Source organism: Poecilia latipinna, unplaced genomic scaffold (genome assembly GCF_001443285.1).
Source record: "Poecilia latipinna isolate Pla-1442-1.1 unplaced genomic scaffold, P_latipinna-1.0 Scaffold1212, whole genome shotgun sequence".
Taxonomy (NCBI): Eukaryota; Metazoa; Chordata; class Actinopteri; order Cyprinodontiformes; family Poeciliidae; genus Poecilia; species Poecilia latipinna.
This window is the reverse complement of record NW_015113828.1, coordinates 109422-133404: the sequence shown is the minus strand read 5'-3', so window position 1 is coordinate 133404 and position 23983 is coordinate 109422. Positions and strand designations below refer to the sequence as shown.

Here is a 23983-nt window from a genome sequence, read left to right as displayed (position 1 = left end):
TTGTCCAAGTAACACTTGCATGGTTCTGCTTTTAATCAACCAGCATTTAAAACATTTATCTCAGTGAACAATAGTTTTACTTCTGCTTCAAAAGTACAACCTATTATAATCTTTTTTGATCAAATCAACAAGCCAACAAATTAAACACAAGATGAAATATAATCATATGACTGAAAAATAATATTAGTAAAATTATGTGGCTGCAAATAAGATTCCCATGATTTGTTCATGGAGATCTGTTAGAGCACTGACTCTGTCAAAGTGACCTAACTTCCTAAAAACCAAACACTAGTGATGCATTGCTGTGACCTTTTACCTACATAATGTTGCAGTTGTTTACGTCACACATGCAAAGGTTTATCGACGTGGATGCAAATATTTCTGTCATTACATCCATCTTTTTATGTGTAAAACAAAACATAAAAGTTTTCAGATAGAATATGAACTGAAATTGATGACAGTAACATTTAATAAATATGGGGTATTATTGTTATTTGTTGTATTGTTCTCCTTTGTGCAGTTTGTTTTGCTGTATTTGGCTGTTTTATGTTGAACATGTATAAAATTAAATCTATTTTCACTGAGGATGCATTATTTATTTTGGTCGATAAGGAAATAAATAAAATAGTATTCATTATATTTGGAGAGGGATTTGATTATTTGAACTTAACCACTTCATTTTTTAAAAGAATAATCCACCAGAATATAAAATGCTTTAACAATTTTGATTTATAGTTTCACTTCAACTGAAAAATGAAGCTCCATTAAATCTACCCTCCATCAAAAAGAGTTTTGTTAATCATTGTTTTAATGGGATGGCATCACTGGGACCATTTCCCATCTTCATTTATTCCTTTTATTAAACTATTGATCAGGCTCAAAATGTGGGCTCAGACCTGAACCTTAAAACGCATAAAGACGGTTACAAAGTCGGCCTTCTGTCACCTGGAGAACATTCCCAGGAAAAGAGGACTGTTGTCTCAGCAGGATCTAGAGAAACTCATCCAGATTTATTACTGCAACAGTGTCTTTACAGGTCTGAATAAAAAAAAAAACACGCTGCTGCTGGTGTTCTGACTAAAACCAGGAAGCTAGAGCACATCACCCCAGTTTTAAAATCCTTACTAAAATCCTTACTATGGCTCCTCAGAGAAAAAACTTTAAAATACTTTTGTTAGTTTATAAATCGCTGACCGGATTATATGCATTAAAGATCTGCTGCTGTTGTTCCAGATCATTCAGGCCTTCTGGTCAGACGAGGTCCTGCAGCGACCAACACAGTCTCAGTGTTCTTTAATTGTGAATGTAAACAGTAAGAAACATGGATCACACTCAGATTAATTGCATATCACATCTACATTAACATTTTTTTTTTTTTTTTTTGTCGATGACACCATTTTGTAATTGTTGGGCAAAAAATAAAACCCAACACTGAAAAACAGTAATATAAAATCTGGAACAAAAGTGACAATAAAAAGCAGTAAATTTAAATATTTTAATGAAAATAAATTTGACAATAAACATTTGCTTTTTTTGACAGTATATGGTCTCCAAAACAAATTAGAAAACCAAATTCTGCAGAGAAAACCACACTTATTTCCACTGCAGCAGCTGTTCTCACTGTCTGAATAAATGTGTTTCACTGAAACTGGCAGCTGAAAATAAAACACTTCCACTTATGTGACGTCGTTGTCAAAATAAGCTGATAACTACATAAAAACAAAAAGAATGTCAGCTTAAAGTAGAAATAAGTCAAAATGAATAACACAGAGAAACGGAAGACAAACAATTGATAAATATTTCCCTTTACAGTGTTTCAGTGCTGGAAGAATAAAAAATAAACTAAATACAACAAATGAGGCTGTGGCATGACATAGGAAAGACTTAAGATCAGCCGAGAGAATAAAAGCTGCAAAAATAAAACTTCTCTAATGTAGAGAAAACGACTGCTGCCTTTATAGTCATGTTTAAAGGAATATTTTGGCTATTTTATAACAGAAAATGGTCATTTTTGTTACCTGAAGGGGAAAAAAAAGGTTAAAAATAGTGTTTGCTGACCTGATTCTGCAAAATAACCCTTTAAAATGGCAGCTGAAGTTTTTTTTTGTTTTTTAAATCAAATGCCTTCTGTCTGAAGCTCATTTATTTTCCTTAATTCATTAAAAATGTCTCTGCTGTTCAGAATGTGAGCAGACTGCAGATTATTCAGCACTGTTAGTTGGAGCAGGAGAGGAAACCTGACCATGTTTTTAATTTTTTATTTGCAACTCATGAAAGCATAAAGATGGATGTTAGGAAAACGTAACAGGGTCAGGCTAAAAAAAAAAAAAGAAATCAGCAGATCTAAGCTGCAGAAACCTCCAGCTTAGACAAGAAAACAAACATTTGGTTCGTAGTTTAATGGTCTAGTTTCTAATGCAAATATCTAAGGGAACTTAAAGTAACAAAACTAACTTACAGTAACTTTTCAGCAAGTTGTAGGATCTTTTTTGAAGTCAATTTCTTAAAATTCATTAAAAAAGTACTTGTTACATTGGCAGATTATTTAACTTATAACAAGACATATTTCCCTTGTTACAAGAGAAATAATATGACAAGAACTAGAAATTATTGATGTACATGATTCTCCTTAATCTGACGGATTATTAGCAATAAATACGTTTCTGAGACACAGTTCATTCAGAACATCCAAGGTTACAATAAAGATTGTTCACATGTAGAAAAATATTATTACTTAGTGACAAAATAAAGACTGAGGTGAGACTAAAAAGGCAAAGTGCAAAAATAACCGAGGCTCAGCAGGAAGTGCCGTGCAGCCGGACTTCCCCCAACATGGCCGCCAAAGGAAAAATGCCCAATTCAGAAGCTCAAGGAACCGATTTAACGTTGAAGCTTGAAGGAAGAAAAGAACAGCTGCACACATCCTGACAGAAACCTCGGCTTGGTTACAGATTCATCCCTTTATGGTACAATAAATAAAGTTCAAGAGTGAGTTCATTATTGCTTTTCTGCTGCAGCTCAGGAACACAAAGGCTGTAGTTTGTTAGTGATGCTTCACAGAATGAGGATGTTTGCAGCCACAATGAGTTCCTTCCCTTAAACGGGACGTTTAGCATAACGTTTGTTCCTGTTTCATGGTCTAAAAATGTCTTTAACTCACTTATCAGAGATAACCATTAGCAACAATACAAACACTACAGATGTTTCCAGACAGCTGACAAAGGTGGCAGCGTTTCTCATGCTGGAAGATGTTCAGAGCGGAAGAAATGTTTTCTGATCACAGCGTCTGTCGGTGCAGCAGGAGGACAGATTACAGGACGGGAAGACGACTGAATCAGTTCTGCTTTGCATGAAATCACCACACAAAGGCACTTAAACATCCAAACTCCACAGCTGGAGCTTCTGACTACAGCTCAGTGTGAACAGAAAGGTGGATGATGCTTTCAGGCGCTACCAGAAACACCTTCAGTCCATGAATAAACACGATCACAGCACATGGAGGAGGAGGAGACGATGGTCCTGAAACTTTCTAGGAAGGCTTCCTAATTATCCTCCGTTGATCTCGCTTCAGAAACATCTGGCAGCAGCTGGTCTGATTACTTGGAGTGCAATAAAATGATTGTCAAATGCTCAGTAATCATGGCGACACGTTTAAACCGTTTTAAAAGCTTGGCTCCTTAATTCTCCTCTTAGCAGTTTGATGCAGTTTATTTTTTACATGTTTGATAAATGTTATAATTCAGTAGATTTATGTCTGTGTTTAAAAAAAATAAAAATTTTAAGTCAATTCAGCGATGTTTTTCTGTATCAGATCACTGTCGGACGATACTAAACTTCAAATATCGGTATCGGAAGTGAAAAATGTGGATCGGTGCATCCCCACTAAATGACAGAAATTATCGTGATAAAAACTCAGATCCTTCTTAGGAACTTACAACTTCATTTGGTCAACATCTGCCTCACTGTCTGTGTTACCTGCATGTTGAGGAATTTAATAAATTATAACATTTTTTTAAAAAATGATCATGATGAAATTTTAAGTCAGTATCACCCATCCTTAATACAGTGACACATATTCAAGCATAATTAAACTGAAAAGATGCTCACTAAAACCACTAAATTAATTGACATTGGTCTAGTGTTTTACTATATTTACCTTAAGGTGTTTATTGCTATTTTATATTTTTTGTTTATTTATTATTGTTAAGATGTTTCAGTGAATTCAGGTACTCGAAAAATTATGTTCATTTTAAGTTATTTAAATTAGTTTAGGGAGAAATATGTCTTTCTTATCGCTCAGAAGAATTGCTAACGTGTCAAACAAACACTTTTTTAAAATTTTACAACAGTGTGTAAAAAATTAAGGATCAAACTGGGAGTTTCCTGGTGGGAACTGGATCTTAAATGACTGGTTTATACTGGGAACAGTAACGTCTTAGGTCTCAGTATCCCTCTGATAAACCGACCTCTGATGAATCGTTTGATGATGTCACAGTGTGCCGTAACTTTGGTGTTCCCCTCTCAGGCTTTTATTGTGCACCACTCAGGACGGTGTGGAAGGCGCCGCTGAGAAGGCATCATGGGATCACAGTGTATGTGGAAGACGGAGCAGCAGACTGCCGCTGCGCCGCCGGGCCAAGCGCCGCTACACCTGCTGCATCAGCCGCCTGTAGTGAGGCAACACTTTACTTTCAGGGAGGTACAGCGCCATCTCCAGGGCAACCAGGATGATGAACTCAAATGAAATCAGTTCCTTCCTGCTGATCCTGAAGCGCTCCTCCAGCTTCTGCAGACAACAAATCTCAATTCAGTGGTTCGACTTTAAAGAATCAGTTAAAGTTTAGAAAGTTTTTGGTAAATCTTCATCTAATCAGCCATTAGACTTAATAACTCCTGACAACAAGCAGTGTTTATCTTTGCATTAAAGTGTTATTGCAATATTTTTTCTATATTTATTTTACAGCTGCAACAAATTATTATTTTAGTAATTGATTATTCTAGCTGGATAAAAAAAACTGACACATTCTGTAGATTTTTAATTTAAGTACTTAAACCTTTTTACACAACATTAAAAATACAATAAAAGATAAAACTAGAAAATTCCTGCAGAAATTTTAAGGGGCCTGCCAAAGTGTGCCCGTCGGTTTGGACCCAGCGCTCCGATCCTAAAAATTAGCCTTAATGCTAAAGAAAGCTTCAATGTAGTCAATAACCTGTGGAGAGTCAGAAGCATGTGGACTAAGCTGTACTTGTACCATTCAGTATGTTGCATACGGTAAAATTAGCCAAAATGCTAATAATAGCATGAATGGTATCAGTAGAATGTGGGGTATCACTACCATGTTGTCACCCATTGACTCAGTCCAATCAGTATTCTAAACATGGCTAATAAGTAAATAAATTGGCTAAAATCTTATTTTAGGTAAAATGCTAATGCGTGCAAGGAAGTGCACTAGTGGGTGGCAGTGAAATGCTAATGTTTGTGCTGATGCACAAGGCAGTTCACTTTAAACCAGTTATCTAACACAAAAAAGAGCAATTACATGATGTAAAAATTGTCAAGAAAACAAACATAAAAAAAGATTTTTATTTTTGCACCGCCTATGGCGGTGCATTTTTGTGAGTGGAATTTGCAGAGTTTTATTTTGAAACTTTCAGTAAACTTAATTTTCATAACCACACTAATCCAATGTGTAACAGTGGTTTGGTTAATCCACCTGTATAATGCCCAAAACAGGAAGTAGTTCTAACTGCCAGCTCAGCCCTCCTCTGTAATAATTGAGTGTTCCGCCATGTTGTAGTTCTGACCTTCTGCTCTGCCCTCTGTATTAAAGTGTTCCGCCATATTTAGAACTACAGAGTCTTTGTAGTCCAAACCAGCAGCCTGCCTTCCTCAGTATTCTGTTGCTATAGCGATAAAACTTCTGTAACTGCAGTGTGTGTGTCAGAGACTTTATCTAACTTTATGAGACACCCAGTCAGTTTTAATGAAAAAAGCAGTCCGAACGACTGCTTCCCGTTCAGGATCCGTAAGGCCGATCCAAAAACCGTTTGAAGCATATGAGAGGGCTATTTGTCGTCTCATTTAGTACCGCGATTCATATCTGTAGCTCATTCACAGTAATTGCAGTGATGAGAGAAAAATGTTGTGCGCTGAGCTCAGAGATTTTTCAGAAATGTATGTAAAACACTGGGGAGGAGCGTCAGTTATCCTGTCCCAAAACTTTGCTCTGAAGCACCTGGACCGAAAACCGTAAGCCCTAGGGAAATTTTGAAAACATTTTACCGGAGCAGGCATTCGTATCAATGTCATGACCGACTTTCATACCAATAGAGCAATTTTTGCACCCATGAGAGCGATTTCAAAATTATTTTGGGGTCAAAATTCCACTCTTTTTCTCACTCTAAAAAGCGGCAGTTGGTTTCAGTTACACTCTAAGGTTTCGGCAGTTGGAAATTTCGCTCGTTTTTCGCTTTTTACGTCGCCATCGTAACTCCGATCCCCAATAAAAATAATAGCTCCCTTCTCGGCATCGAGCCGCACGATTTGATACCACTTTTGTGGGTGGGCACGCAGCGGTACGAGCCGCATTAACGGTAATGGAAGAAAAATAAAGATATAAAGAGACATTCTATTGGGTGTAGAACAATAGGTGCCTGCCATGCAATGCATGCACCTATTATGCATTGCTAATGGCATGCCCCAATAAGCGAATAATTCAATTCCTATTTTAAATAAAACATTTAAAACATTAGAAGTTTGTCTGTTAGGACCAACCATCTTTGGGAATTTTAAATATTTTTTTGCAAGAAATTCAGTCATTTTTCTTTAATATTTTTCTTTTCCTTTCATGTCTAAACGTATAAAGAGGTAAACTCGATTTCTGTACATGTCCAGTTCTGCATAAGGAGCAGAAAGAACCAATATTCTGTGCACAAAATCACTTGAAAACTTATAACTTGATGTTTGATTCTCTGTTTTCATCCAGAGATTTAATAAAAACAAAATTAAAGTTATAGAAACATTGGCAGGTAACATTTTAGCAGCAGGAGCAAGATTAAGATTTTTTTTAGCTTTCCGTTTAAAATTTCGGTGCTTACACCGTCAGAGTGGAACTGTGGCAGACAGACTAATTTTGTGTGAACTTTGTGTTGTGTTTTTGCAGAAAAGTCTTGTGGCTTGTTGAGTAAGGAGAAGTTCACAACACAGAGTTTTAAATATGACAAAATCATCCAGTGGGGCGAGAAGATAAGAGAAGTTTTGGGTAAATTTGCATCACTCGGCTCCTCAGAGTCGCTTCTCACAGCGGCAAGCGGTGAAACAAAAATAACCATGAATTTCTCTAGCACTAGAGAATCACAAAGTTTATTTTTTCTAAAAACTGTGGAGGGAGAAGTACAATTTTAGAGTACTTCTCATCTAGTTTCTAGTTAATAAAACTAGATAAAAACAAAACTAACTAAGTTATAGGAGTTTGTTTTCAGTAAATAATTCCTTAATATTAATAAAAAGAGACAAGTTCCATTTACAATGAAACATGTTTCCCATGTTTTAAGTGAAATAATCTGCCAGTATAGTACTTCATCATCAGTACATAAAAAATATTAACTTAAAACAAGCTCCTGAATTTTGTTGAAATGTTAGTTTCCAGTTAGTTTTGTCTTATTTCAAGTGCACTAAGATATTTGCACACAAACATGTGTATTTTGCGGGGCACTGAGGAAAAGAAGCTGCTCAAGCTAAACTTTTTAAATTGGTCACCGCCAGCTGATTGGTGCCATCAGAGCGAACCGGGTTCAGAGTTCAGATTCTGCAGCTCAGCGATCCAGTCCCACTTTTTCCGCTTGTTCAGGTGGAACAACCACATAAACAGATGAGCAACCTGATCTGACTCATAGGCAGGAGTCACCACCATGACAACCTCTGTGTGTGTGTGTGTGTGTGTGTGTGTGTGTGTGTGTGTGTGTGTGAGACTCACATCTATGAGGTGTTTGACCTCCTGCTTCTTCAGGTCGCTGCTGATCTTAGCAGCTAAAAGGATGCAGGCAGCCGACACCAACTTCCTGTAAAACAACATGTCAGGCGGATCAGGCGTCTGCAGGGGCAGCCATGTTGTTTTCTGTCACTTTAAATCATGGATGATTTTATCGATTAATCAAATTGGATAATTTAATTTTGGGAAAAATTATGTCAGCACACCCAGGGCGGCCATCTTGTTTGACAAGTGAGTTTTACAGCTTCTATTTATTTGCATTTTGAATTCAGATAAACTCTTTGATGGAATATTGGGGTCAGGCTACAATATCTTTTAAAAAATTACAAGAAAAAAGTTGTAATATTAGGAGAATAAAGTAGTAACTTCATCCAACAGGAAAAATAAAAAAAAATTAAATGAGGAATGTTGTGTGAAGTTATCCTTTGATAACAGTTTTACAGATAAATATTTAGTGGACATTCTTAATCTTTTAACCGGTCAGTTTCAGAATAGCAGCAGGATTTTGAAATGATTGAGTAAACATTCGAGTGAGTCTATTTTGAAGAGCAAACCAAACAAACTGAGGTGGTAACGGCAGATAACTGGAAGCTTTTTCCTACCAAATAAAACTTTATTTTTTCTTTTACATAATTTTAAGGTTTTTTTCTGGTACAAATGCATCCTTTTTCTGTCACTATAATGACTATTTCAGAATTAAATAAATATTCTTGCAGTCTGACCCTAGAAAAGAGAGTAAAAAAAAAAGAACACAATCGATTTTCAAAATTAGATCTGATATGAAAAAATCTGAGATTTTATTTTTAAGTCATATCATCCCAGCTTTACTCCTCAACATGTCAAAATTCTGCAGAAACCCTCTAATGAACCAAGAAATTACTAAAACATGCAGGATACCGGCCCTGGAAAACTGATTAATTTGCTCTGAATTATTAAAAGAATATACATAATTATATTTTTAATGTTTTATGAGACGAACAGAGGCAAAAATTTTGCTCTGATTTTATTGGGCAACAATTAACACAGCAAATAATGATGGAATTGCAGAGATAATCAGCGAGGCACAGCTGGTTATCAGAGATATAATAAATGCAGCAGCTTGTTTTTTTATCCTAATAACAAATAAACCACAAGAGGGCGCTAGTGTTCCAGCAGAGCAGAGGTGGCGAGAGCGCCCAAAAAAAGACAAACAGATTTTACTCACATAAAAGTATCACTAGTTCAACATGTTTTTACTAAAGTAAAAGTAAAAAGTATCCATCCAAGAAATTACTCAAGAGTAAAAAAGTATTTGGTAAAAATGGATACTTAAGTTCTGAATAACTGATCAAATTATCATCAATTATGACCTCAGATGGGTTTAACAATAAAGTTATGTGGAAAGTCGACCTCACAGCAGAAACAGTGCAGTCCAAAAAATTAATAAACAAAAGGAAGAATATGAAAGAAAAGGTTTGAATTTACCTGTTCTGTTTGTTGAGTCGACCCTGCAGCACCAGCTTCTCAAAATACACGAACGCCATGGCAACGGTGACGGGCTGCAGGCCGCAGTCCTCCCCGACGAGCCTCATCTCTCTCTTCAGGCTGGGCAGAACATCCAGGATGGTCAGAGACGACTTACAGGATAAAATCTAAAACACGTTTAAGTGTTTAGATTTCAGCTTTACCTGCGGATTTTACTGAGGGTCAGCTTGATGTGGGGAAACTTCTCCTTAAAAGTCTCGTTCATGTCTTTCTTCAGATCGGACGGTTTGACGTACTCGATAACAGTCGTCTGAGGAAGAAAAAGAACATAATGAGGGAAAAAATGCATAAACAGAGGAAAGATGATCCCTGGATGGAGAGTAAGCAGAGGTATAGAACAGTCAAACAACGGTCAGCCGGCTGCAAGAGAATGTAAACAATGAGAGGAGCAAATATTTCTCTCATTATGCCAGGATTACACAGATTATTTTACAGGAAAATTGGAAATGACTGTTCACAGAAACATTCAGGACAACGGGGAAAACTCAAACTTCACAGAAATCCCCTTCATCACACCGTTTGTTCATGATTTTATTTCACTTTAGAGAAGGTCATTGTGCTCCATCTTTTGCATGCCTGAAATGTGAAATATGAATCATGTAATTTGAATTTTTGTTAATTTAATGACAAAATAAGTTCATAAAGCTCAACTCAGATTTACGTAGTCTTTTAAAAAGTTTGTAGCTGGTTAATAAACAAAGAAACTGAGGGATTAACTTTATTTTATGAAAAATTGACATTACAAAAGAGAAAATATAAAATACCATTTTACAACTAGCATCTAGTTTTGCAACATGGACCACAGTCCTACAGTTGAAAGTATTCAGGGGCCATATTGTTTTTCCTACTTAAAACAACTTAAGTGCTCAGCAATAAAATAAAGATGCAATATGTTAATGAAACAAAGTGGCAACTTTATCCTCTTAATGTGATGCATGTCACAAATGGCACTAATCTTTAAGAACAGGATGTCTTTGCGCCTTTTACATTTACATAAATATACCTGCATATATACGTCTTTTTCTCTAAATAAATAAGGAATACCTGATTTAAGGATAAAGTCTACTAAAGCAGAGAGATGTCATCTATTCACATAAAGCTCCTTTGTGGGGGATTTATACAAAAGATGAACATGAACACATTTGGCACATTTAAAAAATGTCCATTGGTTTAATTAATTAGCTTAACTAAGTTTTCTGCTGTGCAGAAATCAATGGGAATCATTTGATGCAGATGTGAGGCCTGTAGTGAAATGATCACAACTCTTCCTGCTGCTCTGATTTTAGTTCAATATTTATAATTTTTCTCCTCCTATGCAGCCACTGGGGGAAAACAAAGCTTTAATACAATCAGGACTTGATTTCCGGCCCAAAATAAACATGCTGTTGGCTGCTTTTATGCACTCTAACTTCTACAAATCAGTTGTTTTCACTATGTTTTCCTCCTATCAGTTTGTGTGACACGACACAAAGAAAAACATGAGAGGTTGTTGGCCTTGCTGCATATCGCTAAAGATTTCCCTCACATGGGAACAGAAATGGCAATAAAATATGTTTTTTCTCTCAAGCTGGTTATGGGGCAGCTGCTGCACTGAAAAACATTGAGGGATCTGGTTGACCCCATTATAATCCATATATTTGTACATCCTCTTGTGTCTAATCACTACTGGTGCAAAGTGCAGGAACTGATAAAGAAGTAAACATATTTTCCAGACTATAAGTTGGAAAATATAGTTTATCTGGTAATGCGACTTGTAGTCCAGAGCTACTTATAAATGTTTTCTTTGCTCTTCATAGCACATTTTTGTGCTTCGGATCATCTTATATTCCCAGGGTTTTTGAAGAATTCACCAACTCAAAGTTAAGACTTCTGAAGACCCTTCAGAATGTAATTTAAGACCTAAATCTCCACAGAAATGTACAAATTTCATACAGCCAACCAGCGATAAATTTGTACTTACACATGATAAGATAAATAGTAAGTTAGCGAGGGTGTGTTAGCAGTGAGTTAGCAGTAGCCTGCCTGTCTAGGTGGCTAGTTATTTCCCTAGCTGGTTAGCTTGTAAGGTATGTTAGCAGTGAGTGAGTCTAAGAAATGAAGATGTCTGACTGTGACTCAAACTTTTGCCATAAAAACAAATAAATAAAAACAGTCATGTCAAGACAAAATTTAAGATCTGCGATTAACACATTAAAAGGCCAACTTACCTTTTTTCTTAAGACTTTTTAAGGATGTGAATAAATCCACACATTCAACAAAAAAAAAAGTCAGCTTCAGTTTTCTCCTAATCCATCCCTAAAGCTTCCATGTCAGCTTCATCCTACGTTCCCTCACCTGTTATAGACAGCAATGAATGAAGGTAAGCTTCCTTAATTAGTCCTTAAAACTGTGTTTATTCAAATGTCAGTAGAAGTGTGAGAGTATGTCATGACGCATCCACAGATTAGGCATAATTTAAAGGTGGAAAAATAATCCCACACATCTTGGGTTGCACTGAGGTGGGAGTCAGACCAACCCACCTCACATTAATCTTCTCAGAGGAGTTAAGTAGCACGACATTCAGCCTGTGTGTGTGTGTTTGCGTGTGTGTTTCCATACATTTAATTCATCTCTAGAGAGGGATCAAACTGAGCCGCAGCCTCCAGGATAATTCTACCGATGTAAAGGAGGCGAGTTTCTCATGATGGCTCCACATTTTCATCTTTTCTCCAGGTTTTTTTTTTTTTATTCAACTGCTAATTTACCCCACTTTTCAGGATTAGAAAAACCAAGAATCCAGCTGTGTCATAATTAACCCCAGTATTTATTCCCCTTTTAGAAATCAATTTATGATGCATTATTGGTATAAAGAGCTATTTGATATTCCTAATTAGGAACTGCAGTAAGTCGATGGAGAAAGGAAAACAGAAACGCAGCAGTGAACGTCGTCAGTAGACGGATGGACTGGATTGGTACAAGTCCAATATTGTGTCATGTTTTTGGAAATGCAGTGTTTTTATTCTGTTTGAAGGCTTTTAAAAGTTCATTAGAAATCAGTTCACGTTTAAAATAATATTACCATTGTTGTTTTGACACCACCTTTAAATAATGTGATGATAATGATATAATAATGCAAGTATACCCTCTCACTACACTTTAATTTCTAACTAATATTTACATAAGATTTTATGGAAGACATTATAAAAATCCAAAATACATCAACAAAGCAACAGAGACAACAAATAAAATCAATTGTGAATCTGTGTAAACAAAATTGTTGTTCAAAAAAGGGCTGGTTCAGACCAAAGCACCAGACTGAAGACTTTTATCATCCAGTTTCTGGTAGAAAGAGATTTATTTATTAATCACATGATTAATAAACTAATTAATCATCTGATTAATTGGTTTATTGCTTCTGCTCAACAGTCCAGAATTTACAGTAATTGGTATATATAAGAAGCTTTAAGTCCAGTAAAGTACCTTCAGATAATAGTTGTTAGAAATGATGCAACATAAATAAACTGAATTCAATAAATAAGCACAGATAAGTCAACTATCTCAACTTGAATATCAAAAAACTGACTGCTGGTCTCCCTGATGGTGGTGAGGATAAACCGTGACCCGCCAACGAGGTGTTTAGTGATGAGCTGGAGCAAATCTGATACGCAGAGGCTTCAAACCTCAACTTAAAGGGCTTAAAGGATCTGCTGCTGAAGTCTTGGAGCTGCCCGGCAGGTCAGAGCGACGCTGGCGTCACACCGAGAGCTCAGAGCATGTTAGCCTGAGGTCGGCTCAGAGGATGCAACCACAGCTGCCCCACCATCAGAGCTCGGATTATCTGGACTATTCCTCTTATACACATTCACACAGCATTAGATCGAGTAAAATAGATTTTTCATAAACTATCAGTGTACGGAAAGCATCAATCATCTAAAGGTGTCGGGCATTGGGACGTGGAACGATGAGACCAATGGATGTGTCCAAAACAAAAAACCAAAAATACGAATACGCCTTATAAATAACACGGACGGCGGTTGAATGCGGCAGTAGTGTGAATTCCTACCATGTAGGAGGCGAAGATCAGCACTCGTTTATGTTTCCCACAAGGCCACTGGGGGTCACTGAGGAGGTTGGGGTCGTATTCCGACACGTCTTCCACACCTGAACCAAAACAGAATCAGACGCGTACAAAAACAAACATACTGTTAGTAATTAATCACTTCCTGGATCCTTGGGCCGAGAAGGAGGCCATTTTGTTTTCTACATATTAAACATACTTACATTAAAGACTATTTTTAATAAGTTTGCAGGTGGAACAACAGAAGAACTTATTTTTTAAACATCTTTCCAGATGGAGGACTCTGTACACAAACTGTTGTTACACCATGAAGAACAATAAGATCAATAAACGGCCATCTTGTTTTTAACTATATGCTGCTCAACCTGCAGAGAGGTCACATGATGCAGATGTTAGCCGACCTTCTGATGAGCTCGGTTATTGCAGCTGCGCCTATAAACGGACAGAAACTGAAGACAGAGGGAGGTTCTGTAATTTTCTGGCATCTTTAACTTTACATGTAAACTGAGATGAAAGAGGATGAAATATTACATCACAGGAAAACTAAAAATGCCAGCCTTACATCAGTGTGCATGCTGACACAAATTAGTTTCTTCAACCCGCACACACACAGCTGTGTTATATTAAAACAATCCTCTGTCTGTGTGCGTGTGTGTTTACAGATAAAGGATGTGACATATGTTTGAGATATACTCTGACCTAAACTCCAGCACAGCTGTCTGGTGTCCCTCCCTCCATCCTGTATTTGTTTTCACTTCCTCCAGTGGCGTCCTTCATCTGTCTTTGTGTTTTTGCCTTCCTGCCCCTCTGGCTTTACTTCCTGGATTCACTTTTTATATCTAAAACCATATAATTTGCATCTGAAATTAGAGTCATTTAATGTCCTGATGGATGTCAATGTAGAGATTTTCAAATTTAAAACTAAAATTTCAAAATCAGTGGTCCGCATGGAGCAAGACAAATGTTTTCTGGAGAAATGTTTTACCGTCTGATGAGACAAATATTGATTTATGTGACTATAAAGCTATTGCAATAAATAATAATATTGTTGCTTAGGGACCATTTTCAAGCAATGTAATGTAATAGTATAATAATGCAAGAAGACATTCTCAAAGATCAATAACCTCAGACACTGGAAGTGGAAAACATTTTATCCAAAATAGACATAACAACAGAAACAACATAGAAAAGTAATTATAAAGTCTCTGTTCTTCAGAAAAAGGGCCTGTTGAGATCCAAACACATTCTTAAAACTTTTACCACCCAGTTTCTGATAGAAAGAAAAAATGACAAATCATGAAAATTAAAATTATTGAGCTCGTTTTAATTTATTACGCGATTCATTGTTTTCTTGTTTATTGCAACAGGTCTGCACTCTGGACAGGCAGCCAGTCCATTATGGGGTCTAAAGTGTCTCAAATAAAACTAATTATGATACCAAAGTGTACTTGAGCCAACAAAAAAGGTAGTTTCAAAATGAATAATTAAGAACACACCATTATATCCTTTAGATAGAACCAGTCTGACATCATGAAGAAGGGTGAGAAATCTTAAAATCTGACACATTAAGTGCAAAAAATCTTGGTTAATTAAAGCCCAGATGAGAAATAAAGTCAGTGACATCTATCAGAGTTGAAATGGTTAAAAAGTCATGTCTCAGACCTCAGTGAACCACAGTCAGAGCCACTCCGCTCAAATGGAGGAAACATGAAACAGTGGTGAACTTTCCCAGGAGAGATCGGACTCCCGAAGTTCTGACTCATCCTGGAGGTCACGAAACGACCCAGAACAACATCTAAAGCTCTGCAGGCCTCATTCGTCTCTGATGAGGTCATTATTCATGATTTAACAGTAAGAAAGGCAAAAACTGCATCCACGAGATCTGAGGAAACAAATCGACTGCTGACCAAAAGAAACAAAGATGCATCTCACATTTGCCAAAAAAACATCTTCATGATCCCAGGACTTTTGGGAAAATCTTCAGTGGACCGACGATAAACACAGAAGTTTCCATTACATTGGCGGTAAAACAAACAGCATTTCAGGAAAAAGTACCACTGGCTGACAAACATATCCTGCTCTCAAGCTGAAAATCCTTCTGTACAACCAACAGATAAAACTCAAACCAACTTGGATTATTAAGCAGGACAATCCACCTCTAATTCCTCCACATCAATGTAAAACAAACGTCTCCAGCTGCTGAAAATGTTTTAGGTTTGTCACAACTTTTTCACTAAGAGCCAGATTGATTTGATTTTCTCTTAATAAACAAAATCATCATTTGAAAAAGTTTGTCTTTGTCTGATAACAAAATCTGTTTGATAATCTGAAAAATTTAAATGTGGCAAACTGACTGCAAACCTCTGACTGGCACTGAGCTTTTTCAGCCTTTTAACACAATAAACAGACACTAGGGGGCGCTGAGGTGCATTGATGATATAATAAAAGTCAGGTAAGGTCAGCAAGTGATTGAAAACATGATTTAGTACACACACTTTAAAGAACTGCTGAGAATATGATAGAAAAAGTAAACGTGTTTCTGTCAATACTAGAGTACAGAATACATTCATTAGGGGAGAAAATAGATATTCACCAAAGTCACTTCAACTGTTCTGCACTAATCTCATCAATAATCAGCTTTGATTTCCAAAGATATTCAGAAATATCTGGGTTAAAAACATGGACTGTGGTCAGACGGGGCAGAAATACTGATTTTCTTTTTCCCGAAAGGCAGAAGATAAAAAAAGACGCAGTTAGACTCATTTCAGCAACAGGTCCCTGCAGTCGGTCTCTGTTCTGGAGTTTCATCGTTTCCTTTGGGAAAACTCAACTTCTGTGGTTCCAGCATTAATGCAGATAAAATGGAGAAGCATACGCTGCACCAAATCCTTCCATGCATTTTGCAGAAAGACAATAAAAAACCACCACCTAAGCTAAGTAGACTTTTTTAAAAAGGTTGTGTAAAATGTGTGCAGATTTTTTTTTTCTGCTGGATTGAAGGTAAAAAAATGAATAAAGACAATTACCTTAAGACCTGCTCTGCTGAAATAATGGGACAAAATAACATCTGGAAAAGTTCATCCTTTTGTTTCATTAATACCAAAAGGATGAAGTTTGATTTATACTTTAAAACAACACCGTTGGCCAAAGTGCTGTGCAATGAAATAAATAAAACAGACAAAAACTAAATAAATGTTGTTATTAAGATTAAAGCCAACACCTCAAGCTGAGTCAAAAACAAAAGAAAAATATTTAAGGAATATTTAAAATAGTAAAAGTATTGAAAGTGAATTTGTAAAAATTAATCAATAACATCGCATCACTTGAAAGTCAAAGTTAATATAAAATAATAGTTTTTATGTGTTAATTTGCTCTTAAGAATTTTAATCATTAACTTAGTTTCATCCAAATAAAATGTTTGGATCACAAAAATCACTGATGATGTTTCAGGATTTGTTCCTAATAACTTATTTTTGCATTACATTTGCATTGTTGTGTGCGTTCGTTACCCAGATCCAGTCCCACGGTGCTGCTCAGGCGGCTGGGCGGGTGGCTCCTGCCCGGGATGCTGTGTGTGCTCCTGGACATGGGGATCTGCAGCGTCAGGTCGCTGGCTGACGACGGCTTGCACCTCACCAGAGCGTTGGTGGGATACAGAAACTGGGCGTAGGACACCGACTGACGGGGCAAGAAAGTAGATGAATGGATCTGAAGACAGAGGACTTGGAAAAGAAGAGAGGAGAGACTTACCCTCCCATAAGAGTCCAGCTGGAAACCCTCGAGTCCCGGCAGCATCTCCAGGGTGGTGGAAATGTTCCCAGAGGAGTGTCTCCTCCTGGGGTGGTTTAACGTGGGGTCACTAAGCACAAAAAGAGGCAGGGAACTGAAACAAATGCAGCCGACAGCATAATAGAGTTCCTGTATGTACAGACTCAAATTTCTAATGAAAAATTTACTTTTGATTTTCTTTTTTTCTGTAAATACTTTGTGTATAAGATCCATGATTTCCGCCAGAAATCTAGATAAGCCTGGTGGTAGGGGCAGGTTGGCAGTTCACCATTTCCCCCAACGTCTTTTTGTATTAAAAATATTAAGTTAAGGAAATTTTGAAGAAAATACACTAAAATAAAACTAGTCTTCCTGTAGGTCGATCAAATGCCATAATATTTTGAATATTGTCTGCTAAAGATTACTGATGTATATAAATCTACCTTAACTCTTTGCTATCACTGTTACTGGTGTCTTAATTGGTTATATTTTGTCTGTTTATTGTCTTCTGAAATGAAATGAACAATAAAAAGCATTCTGATTCTGACTGTAAAAAGTAATTAAGACAAACAAACAACGCTTAGTCTTGTGGTTGGGGGCAAGTAAAGCCTGGTGGCCCGCCAGGCTTATAAAACACTGGTGGAAACCCTGAGATAAACACTTCTGATTTGTACGGAAGATCCACTCAAAGCAAAAATGTGCGGTTTCTCACGCCAACTCTGTCATTGTATCTATTCCTCCTGCTGACTGCAGATACCTCTGTGTGCAAATGTTTTGTTTTGCATATTCATGAAGACAGACAACAGGATTTACACACTAAATTTATCGATTCTCCTCAGTTTGCTTCGTTTTGCCTGTAGTTTGTAGATTTTGTTTATATATGCAGAGACCTTTAGGAGATCGGGTTCCAAGACATAAACATGTATATTCGCATTCACTTACCACCCATTGTGACTGATTCAGTTTGAATAGCTGAAGCTATTCTGCACCACTCAAACTAGATGCTATAAAATTGTCACAAATACGTGACAATTTTATAGCATCTAGCTGGTGGAAACAAACCCCAAATGACTTGCAGCACTCAGAAGGTTTATATATATATATATATATATATATATATCTCAAAGCCATTTTGAAAACCATGACCAATGTTTGATGCATCTTTGTAGGTCTACCACATCCAATTTCAGTTTGTCATTAGTAAAAGTGAAAAACTTCAAGGCACGACTCATTCTGCAAGCAACTGAGAAACATAAAGTTAGAGTTTGTAAAAATCAAGTCAACGAGCTAGGAAATGTAAATACACATTAGAGCATCTAAAAACAAAAGTGGGACGTGTCTGTGCCTGAAAGGTCACAGAAACCACGGCGCTGAATCCTTCCAGTTCCAGATCACAGCCGCATCTACTTGATAAAATGTGAGGTCTGAGCTCGTTTCCTCTGCGGGTGAAACAGAAAAAAACCCCAGAAGGCGTCGCATCTGCCTCAACCACCGTGTGTGTGTTCAAACCATTTCCACGTATGCATCTGTGTGTGTGTGGGCAGTAGTAAGGCTATGATAATTATCAGGTTGTTTTCCTGTTGTTCTGCAGCATCACACCAACGAGACGTGATGGCGTGCAAAAAGATATTAACCAGAAACAAAGTGTATAAAGATCAGAATGAAGTTTACTTAACACCTCCTCTGCGTTTGTATCTCAGCGTCTGTATGAGAACTAAGTGGTATCTTTGAGGATGTTTATTTGTGATTATGTCGCCGTGTTTGCGTCAGTCATCAGGGACATCCAAGGTTAACCCTGATGGCTTCATGTCAGCTTTCCAAACTGCTGCCTCTCTCATTTTCCTTTGTCTTAAAGTAGGAAATGACATCTTCCAGTTTATCTCGTCCTGTGGCCGGCTTTCTTTCTCTTCTTGAACCCTTTGTCCCCGTCCCAAGTCCTTCAATCTGCTGAGATTGATTTTGAATGAAGTGTGTTGATTACCTGAGGTAGAAGCTCTCTCCGTACGGCATGATGGAGAAGGCAGCACACAGAGACCTCTTCGCACAGATGAGCACAATCCTGAAATGCAAAACAGTCCAAACCCAAACCGGTTAACATCTGTCCGCTTGGTTCCATTTATAAGAGCAGAACCGAGGCTCGGCTGGGCTGCAGGATCTCAGGGGAGCAGCGGCCGTCGTTATCTCACAAAAACACACACAGACAACCAACTCTGAAGCACAGCTGTGACTCAAACAGCTGAGATAAGAAGCTCTCGGCAAACACCATGAAGCATCTGAAAACTGAAAGTTTATTTATTATTTCACTCAATTCCTGGACATATTTACATGGTAAATTCATTTATCTATCCATGCTAGTAATTCTGCAACCATGCAACACTTGGGTAATGTAATATTTTAATATTATGAAGAGAAATGTGGCAACTAGTCCGAAAAATTACAGCAGAGCATGCAATAAACAAAACATTGTTTAATATGGGGCAATTTAAGAACAAAAATTAATGTATCCTAAAAATGTAAACATTCAAATTGTCGTTATTGGCTGTTACATCAAATTATTAATTAAAACCCATTATTTGTTTATTAGGAGGATGGTAAATATGTTTGATACCTTGAATCTGGTCATTTTAATATTTTCTGAACCAAAGAAAGGGGGAATCCTTTGGGTCAAATTGTGTTTATTTTTTGTTCCACACAAATATATAACTCTTCTGGATATTTTAATATTTTTTAATATTATCCCAGTTTATACTCACTTCTCCTTCACAAAGCGTCAACCTTTCTCCAACACTAGAACGTTTCACAGGTTCATCATATTGTCTGGCACATTGCAGTTATACTGTGTTAGCATCATAATATCATTTTAAAGTTGTTTAATATCTGTGCTAAAGAGTCTCCTCACAGTCTAACTTTCCGAATAAATATGTGTTTTTTGGGGAAACAAGGGAAGTTTCTGCACCTCCACCATCAGTTTTAGCCTTAATGTTGAAGAGGATAAACTGTCAGGACAGGGAGGCGAAGATATTTCTATATAAACTAGAGATTGCTTTCAGATATATTCATCTGAAAATCTGCCTTTCATAAAGCACTTTCATCTTATTAGATTGATATCCTGAAGGTTGAAGCTGTTTCTTTATAAACTGAGTTCCAAATTATATAAAATGAAATAAAATTAGAAACCCTGGTGCCTCATTCTTTCTCCTTCAATTTGACCCCATTGCTGAACACGACATCAGGGCTTCATAATGATGCAGAAAAAAAAAATCACATTCTGCATTAAAACAGGAGCTGAAAGACCCAACATGGTTCGGTCTCCCAGCAACCAGCCTATCCACACAGCCTGGAGGTGTGTGCTTCTCCTTTATTCAGCAGGACTGTCAACCATGTAAATTAATGAGCAAAAATCCTGAGCATGGCCTGGTTTTTGTTTTGAATTGTTAATTTCAGCTACCTAATGAGTTTATTTTTCTTGCAGTGCCAGGACATCATGCATTTTCATCCACAACGTCAAAGATTGACTATAATTTACTTGGAGAACTGAGCTGTGCGATAAAGTTAGGTGTTTGGTATCAGGTGAAAGTCTTAAAAATAGGGGTGGGCGATATGAACATAAAGTTTTATCAAAATATTTTGTGGCACCACTGTAATAATAATAAAAGCATTGATAAGAACTTTTTATTATTTATTTTTTAGGTAATTGTATGGTTGACTGCATGACGCAGCAACCACAACCTCACAACCCCACAACACTCTTGAAAAACATTCTGATTTTTCTTTAAGACACCAGTCACATAAAGAAATGTGATTTTTATCACTTAACTGCACACATATTTTCAAATGTACCGATATTTAGTGATACATTTTTTGAAAAGGCAATGGAGAAAATAGTAAAACGAACAATCCAGGCAGTTTTGGGAGGCTTCAAATATTATTCATTGAGCTTTATCATGAGAACGAGAAATTAAAATTCTAATTATAAGAAATTGATCACAATAAATGATCAATGATATGATAAATGCTCACCCTTACTTAAAAATCAATTCATTTTGTGTGGTTTTTGCTTTTCTTGCATCTTTGCCTTCGATATGTTAACTGTGACATCTCATCAGTGCTCCGTCTGGAGCGTGAGAGTGTGTGTGTGTGTTTTTAAAGCATCTCCTCCAGAGGTCAAACCCCCGAGGAGCGCCGCTCTGGAGAAACATGTTTACACTCCAACACTCAGGCTCACAATTAAGACAAGTGTGTGAAAACACAAAACACATGCTAATCCGTTTTCAATATGAGGCCTTCGGGCTACTTCATATTTACTGACCTTGTGTTTCTCTGAAACAGAGGCCAGTGTCGGAGTGACGCAAAACGATGAGGATGTCCACGAAATTACAAGCAGCCTGTTTTAAAACTGCTAAAACAAAGCAGATGCTACGCTAAAACGCAGCCAGCTCAGCTTTGAAGTTAATCAGAACGCTGGCAGAGAGAGCAGCAAATCTGCTGAAGTGGTTACATAAACTGGATTTAACAATATTCGCAAATTAAACAGAGATTTAAAGGGAACCTTGGCTAATATGACATGCATGGCTTTATGAGATTAGCGCTGACATTGGCTCTATGGATGAGGGATTAATGAAAAAATAAAAGATGCTTTGTTTTCAGATAGGCTTTTTTATCTCAAAGCGGACCTTCGACACGGTCGCCCAGCTTGTCTCTGATGATCAGTGGGAAAGTCAAGAACAGGAAGTCACCAGGCAAAGGAGAGGAAACAGCGGACCAATCACAACATGGCTGCTGCAGTCAGAACCCAGCTGGGGAGACCCCAAGTTCACCGAGCCGTTAGGACACATTTTATGACATTCAGTGGCATTATTACATAACTAACTTCACAACAGACCTCCAGATCTGAACTGGAGATCTGGAGGCTCAAAATGAACACGCAGGAATGGGCGATAAACCAAAACTTAACACCAAAATGTATGGCAAAGATCGACGTCATTTTGCTCATGTCGGTATTCTGGGTGTTTTAAAACCCTCATCCAGTTTGTAAAAAGAAGTGAAAAAGATGGTGAGGTTGAGAAAATGGAGGAAATTTCAAATGCAGAGCTGGTCGAAAAGGACGAGGAGCAGATCATTCCCCAAATCATTTATCAATCATCAGACAACATTTTGGGTTCAGCAAAGATGCTGGAACATGGAAGCTGTTTTATACTTCTAAACCTGTTCAGTTGCATTTATTTGTTTGTAACTAACAAGTACACCAGTGTTATCCAAACTTTTTGGGCCAAAATAGGTAAACTGAAACTTTCAATCTGTAAAAACCAAACTCGTTGGGCCTTTTTCTTTATTTTTATTAAATAATTGTAGAGAAAAAAAATGTAAAAAAGGATTTGCACAGTTGAGTTATCATAAGACAGGCACACAGTTTCTAATTTCTTAAGGTTGATTATTTTCTTTTGTGGGCTGAATGATTTGCGTTGAGTAAAAGAAGGTCGATGCTTGAGGTTCTAGTTCCTCAAAAACTAAGAAGATTGCGGAAATTTTTACCTTATTGTTTTTAAGAAGATGTTATTTATCTGTAAAAAAAAATGTTTCTCTAGATAAAAAGCGTACATCTGCATGAACCATCTAAACTTGCGTTGGGGCCTGGGGCCACACAAAATCCTTCAGAAGGCCGAAAATGGCCCCCGGACCGCACTTTGGACACCCCTGAAGTACATGTTATTTATTTATTCGCAGACGTTTAATTTTAAACTCCATTAAAAATAGTTGTGTGTTTTAATAAACCAGTCTGAATGAACATTAAAACAGAAATAAAAAAAGCTAAAGAGTAAATTACACAGATCTATCAGAAAATATTGTTTTATTTTTTTTGAATTGTTTAAAAAACAAGCTGATGTGCAGCAACAGGAACCACGGTGGCAATAAATCAAGTTGGAGGAAACCGAAAAATTGAATTGCAGCAAAAACTGAGATTTAATGAAGGAATTTATTTTTTAGCTCATAACATAAAATCAGATCAAGAAGAAACAGAAGGAACTGATCTCTCAATTCAACACAGCATTCTGCTGAGCTTGTATTTATTCTGGCTCCATTCTGCAACTCACTAAAGGTTAAAGAGAAGCACAATAAAGACTAACGGGGGTTTTCCGTTTGTCAGACTGAATTTCTGCATCATGTCTGAGAACGAGCCGAAGGAGGGAGCAATCAAAGAGCAACCAGACTCTGAAAACACCAGAGGGAAACAAACTTTTGTTACAAATGAAATGTTTTTGTTGACTGGTGTCAATTAATGCTTTTCCTTCTGTTCAAAACATTTGAGATAAATATTCATTTATGTAAGGAAGTTTTGAACCTCAGTTAAGGCAAAAGTTTTATGAAGGGCTGGGAATTTATCGCAATGTTTATCATTTATCGTGATAAATTTCCTATAAGAATTCTGATTTATCGTTATGATGTTTAATTCCAGTTAATGATAATAATCTTGGCTGAACTACAAACACGTCTCAACGCTCCCAGCTGGACCTGTTTTTACAACAATCATTTCTCACTCTGATAAAGTAAGCTCTCTTGATGCCCAGGTTTAATTCATGCTCTCTGCAGGAAGGACGAGAATAGAAGTCAACACTTCAGATTGACAAAGTCCAGGCTTCCC

General features: G+C 37.1%; 1 protein-coding gene across 1 annotated transcript in view; it reads right to left on the bottom strand.

Annotated features, from left to right (window-relative positions):
- Positions 1-2116: 2116 nt before the first annotated feature.
- LOC106960674 (CDK5 and ABL1 enzyme substrate 2-like) overlaps positions 2117-23983 on the bottom strand; it is a 48797-nt gene continuing 26930 nt past the window's right edge. Inside the window, exons 3-10 of the mRNA XM_015053886.1 lie at positions 19325-19402; positions 17326-17434; positions 17085-17253; positions 13561-13658; positions 9662-9768; positions 9459-9578; positions 7980-8064; positions 2117-4786 (exon numbers count right to left, since the gene is read on the bottom strand). Coding sequence (XP_014909372.1) covers positions 4646-4786; positions 7980-8064; positions 9459-9578; positions 9662-9768; positions 13561-13658; positions 17085-17253; positions 17326-17434; positions 19325-19402 — 907 coding nt within the window. The 3' untranslated portion in view covers positions 2117-4645. The remainder of the gene's footprint in view (positions 4787-7979; positions 8065-9458; positions 9579-9661; positions 9769-13560; positions 13659-17084; positions 17254-17325; positions 17435-19324; positions 19403-23983) is intronic.